This window comes from Panulirus ornatus, chromosome 59, assembly GCF_036320965.1.
Source record: "Panulirus ornatus isolate Po-2019 chromosome 59, ASM3632096v1, whole genome shotgun sequence".
Taxonomy (NCBI): Eukaryota; Metazoa; Arthropoda; class Malacostraca; order Decapoda; family Palinuridae; genus Panulirus; species Panulirus ornatus.
The window spans coordinates 8,734,991-8,748,986 of record NC_092282.1 but is presented as its reverse complement, the minus strand read 5'-3'; the positions used below and the strand labels follow the sequence as shown (position 1 = coordinate 8,748,986).

The 13,996-nt window shown below is 41.1% G+C and overlaps 1 protein-coding gene across 45 annotated transcripts in view; it reads left to right on the top strand.

The window, feature by feature from the left end:
• LOC139767191 (muscle calcium channel subunit alpha-1-like) overlaps positions 1 to 13,996 on the top strand; it is a 1,449,841-nt gene that overhangs the window by 762,285 nt on the left and 673,560 nt on the right. For all 45 annotated transcript variants that reach the window (XR_011717010.1, XM_071696301.1, XM_071696297.1 and 42 more), the window contains one exon: positions 4,427 to 4,533. Coding sequence is in view for 44 of the 45 variants with exons in the window: in XM_071696301.1 (XP_071552402.1) it covers positions 4,427 to 4,533 (107 nt within the window). In the remaining variant the exon portion in view is untranslated. The remainder of the gene's footprint in view (positions 1 to 4,426; positions 4,534 to 13,996) is intronic.

Below are 13,996 nucleotides of genomic sequence, written 5' to 3'. Positions count from 1 at the left end.
AGTGTGAACGAATGTGGCTTTTGTTTTCTTTTCCTAGCGCTACCTCATGTGCATGTGGGGGGAGGGGGGGTTGTCATTTCATGTGTGGTGGGATGGCAACAGGAATGAATAAAGGCAGCAAGTATGAATTATGTATATATGTATATGTCTGTGTATGTATATGTGTGTATACATTGAAATTTATAGGTTTGTATATGTGCATGTGTGGACGTATATTTGTATACATGTGTATGTGGGTGGGTTGGGCCATTCTTTCGTCTGTTCCCTTGCACTACCTTGCTAACGCAGGAGATAGCAACAAAGTGGTGAAAAAGAGGGCAAATATATATATACATATATGGATTGAATCAGGGCATGTGAAGCGTCTGGGGTAAACCATGGAAAGTTCTGTGGGGCCTGGATGTGGAAAGGGAGCTGTGGTTTCGGGCATTTTTACATGACAGCTAGAGACTGAGTGTGAACGAATGGGGCCTTTGATGTCTTTTCCTAATGCTACCTCGGACACATGAGGGGGGAGGGGGATGTTATTCCATGTGTGGCGAGGTGGCAATGAGAATAAATAAAGGCAGACAGTATGAATTATGTACATGTGTATATATGTATATGTCTGTGTGTGTATATATATGTGTACATTGAGATTTATAGGTATGTATTTTTTTTTTTTTTTTTTTTTTTTTTTTTCTCCAAAAGAAGGAACAGAGAATTGGGGCAGGTGAGGGTATTCCCTCAAAGGCCCAGTCCTCTGTTCTTAACGCTACCTCGCTAATGCGGGAAATGGCGAATAGTTTGAAAGAAAAAAGAAAAGATATATATATATATATATATATATATATATATATATATATATATATATATATATATATATATATATATAATTTTTTTATTATACTTTGTCGCTGTCTCCCGCGTTAGTGAGGTAGCGCAAGGAAACAGACGAAAGAATGGGCCAACCCACCTACATACACATGTATATACATACACGTCCATACACGCACATATACATATCTATACATCTCAACGTATACATATATATACACACAGATATATATATATATATATATATATATACACATGTGCATGATTCATACTGTCTGCCCTTATTCATTCCTGTCGCCACCCCACCATGCAAAAAATGACAACCCATTCCCTCCACATGTCCGCGAGGTAGCGCTAGGAAAAGACAACAAAGGCCACATTCATTCACACTCATTCTCTAGCTGTCTTGTATAATGCACCGAAACCACAGCTCCCTTTCCACATCCAGGACCCACAAAACTTTCCATGGTTTACCCCAGATGCTTCACATTCCCTGGTTCAATCCATTGGCAGCTTGTCGACCCCAGTATACTACATCGTTCCAATTCACTCTGTTCCTTGCCCGCCTTTCACCCTCCTGCATGTTCAGGCCCCGATCACTCAAAATCTTTTTTCACTCCATCTTTCCACCTCCAATTTGGTCTCCCACCTCTCCTCATTTCCTACACCTCTGACACATATAGCTTCTTTGTCAATCGTTTTTCACTCATTCTCTCCATGTGACCAAACCATTTCAAAACACCCTCTTCTTCTCTCTCAGCCACACTCTTTTTATTACCACACATCTCTCTTACCCTTTCATTACTTACTCGATCAAACCACCTCACACCATGTATTGTCCTCAAACATCTCATTTCCAGCACATCCACCCTACTGCGCACAACTCTATCTGTAGCCCACACCTTGCAACCAAATAACATTGTTGGAACCGCTATTCCTTCAAACATACCCATTTTTGCTTTCCAAGATAATGTTCTCGACTTCCACACATTTTTCAGTGCTCCCAGAACTTTCGCCCCCTCCCCTACCCTATGGTTCACTTCTGCTTCCATGGTTCCATCCGCTGCCAAATTCACTCCCAGATATCTAAAACACTTCACTTCCTCCAGTATTACTCCATTCAAACTTACCTCCCAATTGACTTGTCCCTTAAACCTACTGTACCTAATAACCTTGCTCTTATTCATATTTACTCTCAGCTTTCTTCTTTCACACACTTTACCAAATTCAGTCACCAGCTTCTGCAGTTTCTCATCTGAATCAGCCACCAGCGCTGTATCGTCAGCGAACAACAATTGACTCACTTCCCAAGCTCTCTCGTCAACAACAGACTGCATATTTGTCCCTATTTCCAAAACTCTTGCATTCACCTCCCTAAAAACCCCATTCATAAACAAATTAAACAACCATGGAGAGATCACGCACCCCTGCTGCAAACCAACATTCACTGAGAACCAATCACTTTCCTATCTTCCTACTCGTACACATGCCTTACATCCTTGATAGAAACTTTTCACTGCTTCTAGCAACTTGCCTCCCACACCATATATTCTTAATACCTTCCACAGAGCATCTCTATCAACTCTTGTCATATGCCTTCTCCAGATCCATAAATGCTACATACAAATCCATTTGCTTTTCTAAGTATTTCTCACATACAGTCTTCAAAGCAAACACCTGATCCACACATCCTCTACCACTTCTGAAACCACACTGCTCTTCCCCAATCTGATGCTCTGTACTTGCCTTCACCCTCTCAATCAGTACCCTCCCATATGATTTCCCAGGAATACTCAACAAACTTATACCTCTGTAATTTGAGCACTCACTTTTATCCCCTTTGCCTTTGTACAATGGCACTGTGCAAGCTTTCCACCAATCCTCAGGCACCTCACCATGAGTCATACATACATTGAATAACCTTACCAACTAGTCAACAATACAGTCACCCCTCTTTTTTAATAAATTCCATTGCAATACCATCCAAACCCTTGCCAGCTTTCATCTTCCGCAAAGCTTTTACTACCTCTTCTCAGTTTACCATATTATTTTCCCTAACCCTCTCACTTTGAACACCACCTCAACCAAAACATCCTCTATCTGCCACTCTATCATCAAACACATTCAACAAACCTTCAAAATACTCACTCCATCTCCTCACATCACCACTACTTGTTATCACCTCCCCATTAGCCCCCTTCACTGATGTCCCCATTGTTCCCTTGTCTTACGCACTTTATTTACTTCCTTCCAAAACATCTTTTTATTCTCCATAGAACTTAATGAAGGTCTTTCACCCCAACTCTCATTTGCTCTCTTTTTCACCTCTTGCACCCTTTTCTTGACCTCCTACTTCTTTCTCTTATACATCTCCCAGTCGTTTGCATTATTTCCCTGCAAAAATCATCCAAATGCCTCTTTCTTCTCTTTCACTAATAATCTTACTTCTTTATCCTACCACTCACTACCCTTTCTAATCTGCCCACCTCCCATGCTTCTCATGCCACAAGCATCTTTTGCGCAAGCCATCACTGCTTCCCTAAATACATCCCATTCCTTGCCCACTCCCCTTACGTCCTTTGTTCTCACCTTTTTCCATTCTGTACTCAGTCTCTCCTGGTACTTCCTCACACAAGTCTCCTTCCCAAGCTCACTTACTCTCACCTTTCTCTTTGCCCCAACATTCTCTCTTCTTTTCTGAAAATTTCTACAAATCTTCAACTTCACCTCCACAAGATAATGACCAGACATCCCTCCAGTTTCACCTCTTAGCACATTAACATCCAAAATTCTCTCTTTTGTGCGTCTATCAATTAACATGTAATCCAATAACGCTCTCTGGCCATCTCTCCTACTTACATACGTATACTTATGTATATCTCTCTTTTTGAACCAGGTATTCCCAATCACCAGTCCTTTTTCAGCACACACATCTACAAGCTCTTCACCATTTCCATTTACAACACTGAACACCCCATGTACACCAATTATTCCCTCAACTGCCACATTACTCACCTTTGCATTCAAATCACCCATCACTATAACCTGGTCTTGTGCATCAAAACTGCTAACACACTCACTCAGCTACTCCCAAAACACTTGCCTTTCATGATCTTTTGTCTCATGCCTAGGTGCATAGGCACCAATAATCACCCATCTCTCTCCATGAACTTTCAGTTTTCTTACACTCCATCACATACTCCCACCACTCCTGTTTCAGGAGTAGTGCTACTCCTTCCCTTGCTCTTGTCCTCTCACTAATCCCTGACTTTACTCCCAAAACATTCCCAGAGCCAAAACATCCAGGTTCCTTTCCTCAAACATTTTACCTATCTCTCCTTTTTTCTCGTCTTGGTTACATCCACACACATTTAGACACCCCAATCTGAGCTTTCAAGGAGGATGAGCACTCCCCGCGTGACTCCTTCTTCTGTTTCCCCTTTTAGAAAGTTAAAATACAAGAAGGGGAAGGTTTCTAGCCCCCTGTTCCTGTCCCCTTTAGTTGCTTTCTATGACATGTGGGGAATGCGTGGGAAGTATTCTTTCTCCCCTATCCCCAGGGATAGAGGATATGATTTTATGATATTAATTTTTTGTGTGGCTATTACAGGGTGGAGAAGGGGAAGTATGTGAAAAGGATAGAGAGAAAATAGAGTTGGAAGGAGAAGAGGGAATTGAAGCAGAGGAAAAGACTGCCTTAAACCATATAGCACTAAGGTAAGGAATGCCATGCCAGGAATTGATACTGCTTGAAAGCAGTTTCATCTTGCATTTCTTAAGGGCTGAAAAAGTGTTTAGGCATTTAGGAACTGTGACAGAAACTCAACTTTAAAAAGTTGTAATGATATGATAAAGTTGTCTGATAGGATTTTATCATCAATATTCTTGTGTTGTCATTCGTGTGGTTCATCCCCTTGTTTACATAACAGCCAAAAGAAGTAAGAGGTAAGTGTTTCAGTTATGTGTGAACTACTATGAAATGCAAAGACTTAAAAAAATTAGTATATAGGTAATTTTTTCATGATTGTAAAACACAAAGGACATTGATGGTTCTTTCAGATTACTTTTGAATGTATTGATAGAGTTATCTTGTTTTGGTAACAGTTATTAAAGGTAAGTCTTGTAGTAATTCTAAAAGATGGTAACACTTAAAACTGAATGGCTAATTTTCATGTAATATATTTCTTAATTCATTTTGAATGATATGAAATAGAACGAAGTTTCTTATTTTTAAGGTGTGTTGAGAAAGTGTTAAATTTCCATCATGCTACATGTTTGTACAGAAAGAAATAGATTAGTTGATTAGAATGATAATCATTATAACTCAGATTGTGGAAATTATGAGTTGTGCATTGATTTTTTGTATTGTTTGTAGAGCACCCAAAAGAATAGATCATTTGAACTGAGGTCGCACTTTTCTTTTTTAGTATGATAAGCCATATCATAACAAAAGGCCATCTGCTAGCACATCAAAGCCTTGAGAACTGTCTTGGTTTGTTGGCTTTTGAATGTAACACACTACATTTTTGCACTGATGTAGTGGTAAGAAATATAATATGCTAGACATAAGCTGACTTAGTTTATGGTAACAAGTTATTCCTAAATGAACAAAATGTAGTATTTGATTGATGCAGTCTCTTCATTCACTCAACTCTGTTTTCTGTATCAGGCCTGTGAGCTGGAGAATATGCTGGAAAACAAATATCAACTGAACCTTAAAAAGAATTATCTAAGGTGTCCACCTAACAAAAGGCTCTGCTATTTCTGAAATATCAGTCCTGAGCCTTTGTCTTACAGCTAACATTGGTTATATCGGTAATGATAATCACTCTTGAATTTTTTCAAGTAATTGTAACATTGCACATGACATTCAGTTTTGATTAATATGTTCTTGCAATGTTTAGTAGCATATTTGTGTGCATACCTGAAAAATGTATGTGAGAAATACTTAGAAAAGCAAATGGATTTGTATGTAGCATTTATGGATCTGGAGAAGGCGTAAGATAGAGTTGATAGAGTTATTTTTCATAAAACTTGAAATGTTCCCACTTTTATAATCAGGAATAATCAGGAAGAAATGATGTAGAAGGATATTGCAACTGCAAAGCTGGCATTAATGGCAGCTAGAGAATGTTTGTGAGCAGATGCAGCCTTTCTTCATCTGTTCTTGGTGCTTCCTGCTGATGTAGGAAACAGTGGGAAACATGACAGCTAGACACTGAGTGTGGATGAATGTGGCCTTTTTGTCTGTTTTCTTGGCGCTACCTTGCTGAAGCTGGGGGCAGCAACAGGAATGGATGAAGGCAAGCATTGAAATTTTTTGAAAAATGGGGGTGACTTTTTTGCTGATTGGTTGGTAAGGATATTCACTGTATGTATGGATCATGGTGAAGTGCCTGAGGATTGGTGGAATGCATGCATAGTGCATTGTACAAAGGCAAAGGGAATAAAGGTGAGTGTTCAAACTACAGATGCACAAGTTTGTTGAGTATTCCTGGGAAATTATATGGGAGGGTATTGATTGAGAGGGTAAAGGCATGTAGAGAGCATCAGATTGGGGAAGAGCAGTGTGGTTTCAGAAGTGATAGAGGATGTGTGAATCAGGTGTTTGCTTTGAAAAATGTATGTGAGAAATACTTAGAAAAACAGATAGATTTGTATGTAGCATTTATGGATCTGGAGAAAGCATATGATAGGGTTGATAGAGATGCTTTGTGGAAGGTTTTAAGAGTATATGGTGAGGGAGGTAAGTTGCTAGAAGTGGTGAGAAGTTAGGGTTGCTAGAGATGCTTTGTGGAAAGTTTTAAGAGTATATGGTGAGGGAGGTAAGTTGCTAGAAGCCATGAGAAGTTTTTACCGAGGAGGTAAGGCATGTGTATGAGTATGAAGAGAGAAGAGTAATTGGTCCCTAGTGAATGTTGGTCTGCGCAGAGGTGTGTGATGTCGCCATGGTTGTTTAATTTGTTTATGGATGAGGTGGTTAGGGAGTTTTGGAGAGAGGGGCAAGTATGCAGTTTGTTTGGGATGAAAGGACCTGGGAAGTGAATTGGTTGTTTGTCAATGATACAGCTCTAGTGGCTGATTTGGGTAAGAAACTGCAGAGGTTGGTGACTGAGTTTGGAAAAGTGTGAAAGGAGAAAGTTGAAAGTAATTATGAATAAGAGCAAGGTTGTTAGATTCAGCAGGGTTGAGGGACAAGTTAATTGGGATTTAAGTTTAAATGGAGAAAAATTGGACGAAGTGAAGTGCTTTAGATATCTGGGAGTGGACTTAGCAGCGAATGGAACCATGGAAGCAGAAGTGAGTCACAAAGTGGGGGACTTGTGGAGAGAATGAGTGAGGAAAGATTGACAAAGATTGTGGGTTGGGCCATTCTTTTGTCTGTTTCCTTCCACTTCCAATTGGGTCTCCCACTTCTCCTTGTTCCCTCCAGTTCAGACACATATATCCTCTTTATCAATCTTTCCTCATTCATTCTTTCCATGTGACCAAACCATTTCAAAACACCATCTTCTGCTCTCTCAACCACACTCTTTTTATTACCATACGTCTCTCTTACCCTTTAATTACTTTCTCGATCAAACCACCTCACACCACATATTGTCCTCAAACATCTCATTTCCAGCACATCCACCCTCCTTTGCATAACTCTATCTATAGCCCATGCCTTGCAACCTTATAACATTGTTGGAACCACTATTCCTTCAAACATACCCATTTTTCCTTTTCAAGATAACGTTCTCGACTTCCACACATTTTTCAACGCTCCCAGAATTTTCACCCCCTCGCCCACCCTATGACTCACTTCTAACAACTTACCTCCCACACCATATATTCCTGATACCTTCCTCAGAGCATCTCTATCAACTCTATCATATGCCTTCTCCAGATCCATAAATGCTACATACAAATCCATTTCTTTTTCTAAGTATTTCTCACATACATTCTTCAAAGCAAACACCTGATCCACACATCTTTTACCACTTCTAAAACCACACTGATCTTCCCCAATCTGATGCTCTGTACATGCCTTCACCCTCTCAATCAATACCCTCTCATATAATTTCCCAGGAATACTCAACAAACTTATACCTCTGTAATTTGAGCACTCACTCTTATCCCCTTTGCCTTTGTACAATGGCACTATGCAAGCATTCTACCAGTCCTGAGACACATCACCATGAGTCATACATACATTAAATAACCTTACAAACCAGTCAACAATACAGTCACCCCCTTTTTTTTAATAAATTCCAATGCAATACCATCCAAACTCGCTGCCTTGGCGGCTTTCATCTTCTTCAAAGCTTTTACTACCTCTTCTCTGTTTACCAAATCATTCTCCCTAACCCTCTCACTTTGCACACCACCTCACCCAAAACACCCTATATCTGCCACTCTATCATCAGACACATTCAACATACCTTCAAAATACTCACTTCATCTCCTTCTCACATCACCACTGCTTGTTATCACCTCCCCATTTATATATATATATATATATATATATATATATATATATATATATATATATATATATATATATATACAAAGCAACATAAAATGTAGGTTTGCGGCAGGGGTGTGTGATGCCTCCATGGTTGTTTAATTTGTTTATGGATGGGGTTGTTAGGGAGGTAAATGCAAGAGTTTTGGAAAGAGGGGCAAGTATGAAGTCTGTTGGGGATGAGAGAGTTTGGGAAGTGAGTCAGTTGTTGTTCGCTGATGATACAGAGCTGGTGGCTGATTCATGTGAGAAACTGCAGAAGCTGGTGACTGAGTTTGGTAAAGTGTGTGGAAGAAGAAAGTTAAGAGTAAATGTGAATAAGAGCAAGGTTATTAGGTACAGTAGGGTTGAGGGTCAAGTCAATTGGGAGGTGAGTTTGAATGGAGAAAAACTGGAGGAAGTGAAGTGTTTTAGATATCTGGGAGTGGATCTGGCAGCGGATGGAACCATGGAAGCGGAAGTGGATCATAGGGTGGGGGAGGGGGCGAAAATTCTGGGGGCCTTGAAGAATGTGTGGAAGTCGAGAACATTATCTCGGAAAGCAAAAATGGGTATGTTTGAAGGAATAGTGGTTCCAACAATGTTGTATGGTTGCGAGGCGTGGGCTATGGATAGAGTTGTGGGCAGGAGGATGGATGTGCTGGAAATGAGATGTTTGAGGACAATGTGTGGTGTGAGGTGGTTTGATCGAGTGAGTAACGTAAGGGTAAGAGAGATGTGTGGAAATAAAAAGAGCGTGGTTGAGAGAGCAGAAGAGGGTGTTTTGAAGTGGTTTGGGCACATGGAGAGGATGAGTGAGGAAAGATTGACCAAGATGATATATGTGTCGGAGGTGGAGGGAGCAAGGAGAAGAGGGAGACCAAATTGGAGGTGGAAAGATGGAGTGAAAAAGATTTTGTGTGATCGCAGCCTGAACATGCAGGAGGGTGAAAGGAGGGCAAGGAATAGAGTGAATTGGAGCGATGTGGTATACCGGGGTTGACGTGCTGTCAGTGGATTGAATCAAGGCATGTGAAGCGTCTGGGGTAAACCATGGAAAGCTGTGTAGGTATGTATATTTGCATGTGTGGACGTATGTATATACATGTGTATGGGGGGGTTGGGCCATTTCTTTCGTCTGTTTCCTTGTGCTACCTTCCCAAGCTCTCTCATCCCCAACAGACTTCATACTTGCCCCTCTTTCCAAAACTCTTGCATTTACCTCCCTAACAACCCCATCCATAAACAAATTAAACAACCATGGAGACATCACACACCCCTGCCGCAAACCTACATTCACTGAGAACCAATCACTTTCCTCTCTTCCTACACTTACACATGCCTTACATCCTCGATAAAAACTTTTCACTGCTTCTAACAACTTTCCTCCCACACCATATATTCTTAATACCTTCCACAGAGCATCTCTATCAACTCTATCATATGCCTTCTCCAGATCCATAAATGCTACATACAAATCCATTTGCTTTTCTAAGTATTTCTCACATACATTCTTCAAAGCAAACACCTGATCCACACATCCTCTACCACTTCTGAAACCACACTGCTCTTCCCCAATCTGATGCTCTGTACATGCCTTCACCCTCTCAACCAATACCCTCCCATATAATTTACCATATATATATATATATATATATATATATATATATATATATATATATATATATATATATATATATATATGTATATATATATATATATATATATATATTTTTTTTTTTTTTTTTTTTTTTTTTTATACTTTGTCGCTGTCTCCCGCGTTTGCGAGGTAGCGCAAGGAAACAGACGAAAGAAATGGCCCAACCCCCCCCCCATACACATGTACATACACACGTCCACACACGTAAATATACATACCTACACAGCTTTCCATGGTTTACCCCAGACGCTTCACATGCCCTGATTCAATCCACTGACAGCACGTCAACCCCTGTATACCACATGACTCCAATTCACTCTATTCCTTGCCCTCCTTTCACCCTCCTGCATGTTCAGGCCCCGATCACACAAAATCTTTTTCACTCCATCTTTCCACCTCCAATTTGGTCTCCCTCTTCTCCTCGTTCCCTCCACCTCCGACACATATATCCTCTTGGTCAATCTCTCCTCACTCATTCTCTCCATGTGCCCAAACCATTTCAAAACACCCTCTTCTGCTCTCTCAACCACGCTCTTTTTATTTCCACACATCTCTCTTACCCTTACGTTACTTACTCGATCAAACCACCTCACACCACACATTGTCCTCAAACATCTCATTTCCAGCACATCCATCCTCCTGCGCACATCTCTATCCATAGCCCACGCCTCGCAACCATACAACATTGTTGGAACCACTATTCCCTCAAACATACCCATTTTCGCTTTCCGAGATAATGTTCTCGACTTCCACACATTTTTCAAGGCTCCCAAAATTTTCGCCCCCTCCCCCACCCTATGATCCACTTCCGCTTCCATGGTTCCATCCGCTGACAGATCCACTCCCAGATATCTAAAACACTTCACTTCCTCCAGTTTTTCTCCATTCAAACTCACCTCCCAATTGACTTGACCCTCACCCCTACTGTACCTAATAACCTTGCTCTTATTCACATTTACTCTCAACTTTCTTCTTCCACACACTTTACCAAACTCAGTCACCAGCTTCTGCAGTTTCTCACATGAATCAGCCACCAGCGCTGTATCATCAGCGAACAACAACTGACTCACTTCCCAAGCTCTCTCATCCCCAACAGACTTCATACTTGCCCCTCTTTCCAAAACTCTTGCATTTACCTCCCTTACAACCCCATCCATAAACAAATTAAACAACCATGGAGACATCACACACCCCTGCCGCAAACCTACATTCACTGAGAACCAATCACTTTCCTCTCTTCCTACACGTACACATGCCTTACATCCTCGATAAAAACTTTTCACTGCTTCTAACAACTTGTCTCCCACACCATATATTCTTAATACCTTCCACAGAGCATCTCTATCAACTCTATCATATGCCTTCTCCAGATCCATAAATGCTACATACAAATCCATTTGCTTTTCTAAGTATTTCTCACATACATTCTTCAAAGCAAACACCTGATCCACACATCCTCTACCACTTCTGAAACCGCACTGCTCTTCCCCAATATATATATATATATATATATATATATATATATATTTTTTTTTTTTTTTTTTTTTTTTTTTTGCTGTCTCCCGCGTTTGCGAGGTAGCACAAGGAAACAGACGAAAGAAATGGCCCAACCCACCCCCATACACATGTATATACATTCGTCCACACACGCAAATATACATACCTACACAGCTTTCCATGGTTTACGCCAGACGCTTCACATGCCCTGTTTCAATCCACTGACAGAACGTCAACCCCGGTATACCACATCGATCCAATTCACTCTATTCCTTGCCCTCCTTTCACCCTTCTGCATGTTCAGGCCCCGATCACACAAAATCTTTTTCACTCCATCTTTCCACCTCCAATTTGGTCTCCCACTTCTCCTCGTTCCCTCCACCTCCGACACATATATCCTCTAGGTCAATCTTTCCTCACTCATTCTCTCCATGTGCCCAAACCATTTCAAAACACCCTCTTCTACTCTCTCAACCACGCTCTTTTTATTTCCACACATCTCTCTTACCCTTACGTTACTTACTCGATCAAACCACCTCACACCACACATTGTCCTCAAACATCCCATTTCCAGCACATCCATCCTCCTGCACACAACTCTATCCATAGCCCACGCCTCGCAACCATACAACATTGTTGGAACCACTATTCCTTCAAACATACCCATTTTTCCTTTCCGAGATAATGTTCTCAACTTCCACACATTCTTCAAGGCTCCCAGGATTTTCGCCCCCTCCCCCACCCTATGATCCATTTCCGCTTTCATGGTTCCATCCGCTGCCAGATCCACTCCCAGATATCTAAAACACTTTACTTCCTCCAGTTTTGCTCCATTCAAACTTACCCCCCAAATGACTTGACCCTCAACCCTACTGTACCTAATAACTTTGCTCTTATTCACATTTACTCTTAACTTTCTTCTTTCACACACTTTACCAAACTCAGTCACCAGCTTCTGCAGTTTCTCACATGAATCAGCCACCAGCGCTGTATCATCAGCGAACAACATCTGACTCACTTCCCAAGCTCTCTCATCCCCAACAGACTTCATACTTGCCCCTCTTTCCAAAACTCTTGCATTTACCTCCCTAACAACCCCATTCATAAACAAATTAAACAACCATGGAGACATCACACACCCCTGCCGCAAACCTACATTCACTGAGAACCAATCACTTTCCTCTCTTCCTACACGTACACATGCCTTACATCCTCGATTAAAACTTTATATATATATATATATATATATATATATATATATATATATATATATATATATATTCTTTCTTTCATACTATGCGCCATCTCCCGCATTAGCGAGGTAGCGATAAGAACAGAGGACTGGACCTTTGAGGGAATATCCTCACCTGGCCCCCTTCTCTGTCCCTCCTTTTGGAAAATTAAAAAAAAAAACCGAGGGGAGGATATCCAGCCCCCCTGCTCCCTTCCCTTTTAGTCGCCTTCTACGACACGCAGGGAATACGTGAGAAGTATTCTTTCTCCCCTATCCCCAGAGATAATATATATATATATATATATATATATATATTTTCTTTTTTTTTTTGTCGCTGTCTCCCGCGTTTGCGAGGTAGCGCAAGGAAACAGACGAAAAGAAATGGCCCAACCCACCCCCATACACATGTATATGCATACACGTCCACACACACAAATATACATACCTACATAGCTTTCCATGGTTTACCCCAGACGCTTCACATGCCCTGATTCAATCCACTGACAGCACGTCAACCCCAGTATACCACATCGATCCAATTCACTCTATTCCTTGCCCTCCTTTTACCCTCCTGCATGTTCAGGCCCCGATCACACAAAATCTTTTTCACTCCATCTTTCCACCTCCAATTTGGTCTCCCACTTCTCCTCGTTCCCTCCACCTCCGACACATATATCCTCTTGGTCAATCTTTCCTCACTCATTCTCTCCATGTGCCCAAACCATTTCAAAACACCCTCTTCTGCTCTCTCAACCACACTCTTTTTATTTCCACACATCTCTCTTACCCTTACGTTACTTACTCGATCAAACCACCTCACACCACACATTGTCCTCAAACATCTCATTTCCAGCACATCCACCCTCCTTCGCACAACTCTATCCATAGCCCATGCCTCGCAACCATACAACATTGTTGGAACCACTATTCCTTCAAACATACCCATTTTTGCTTTCCGAGATAATGTTCTCGACTTCCACATATTCTTCAAGGCTCCAAGGATTTTCGCCCCCTCCCCCAACCTATGATCCACTTCCGCTTCCATGGTTCCATCCGCTGCCAGATCCACTCCCAGATATCTAAAACACTTTACATCCTCCAGTTTTGCTCCATTCAAACTTACCTCCCAATTGACTTGACCCTCAACCTTACTGTACCTAATAACCTTGCTCTTATTCACATTTACTCTTAACTTTCTTCTTTCACACACTTTACCAAACTCAGTCACCAGCTTCTGCAGTTTCTCACATGAATCAGCCACCAGCGCTGTATCATCAGTGAACAACAACTGACTCACTTCCCA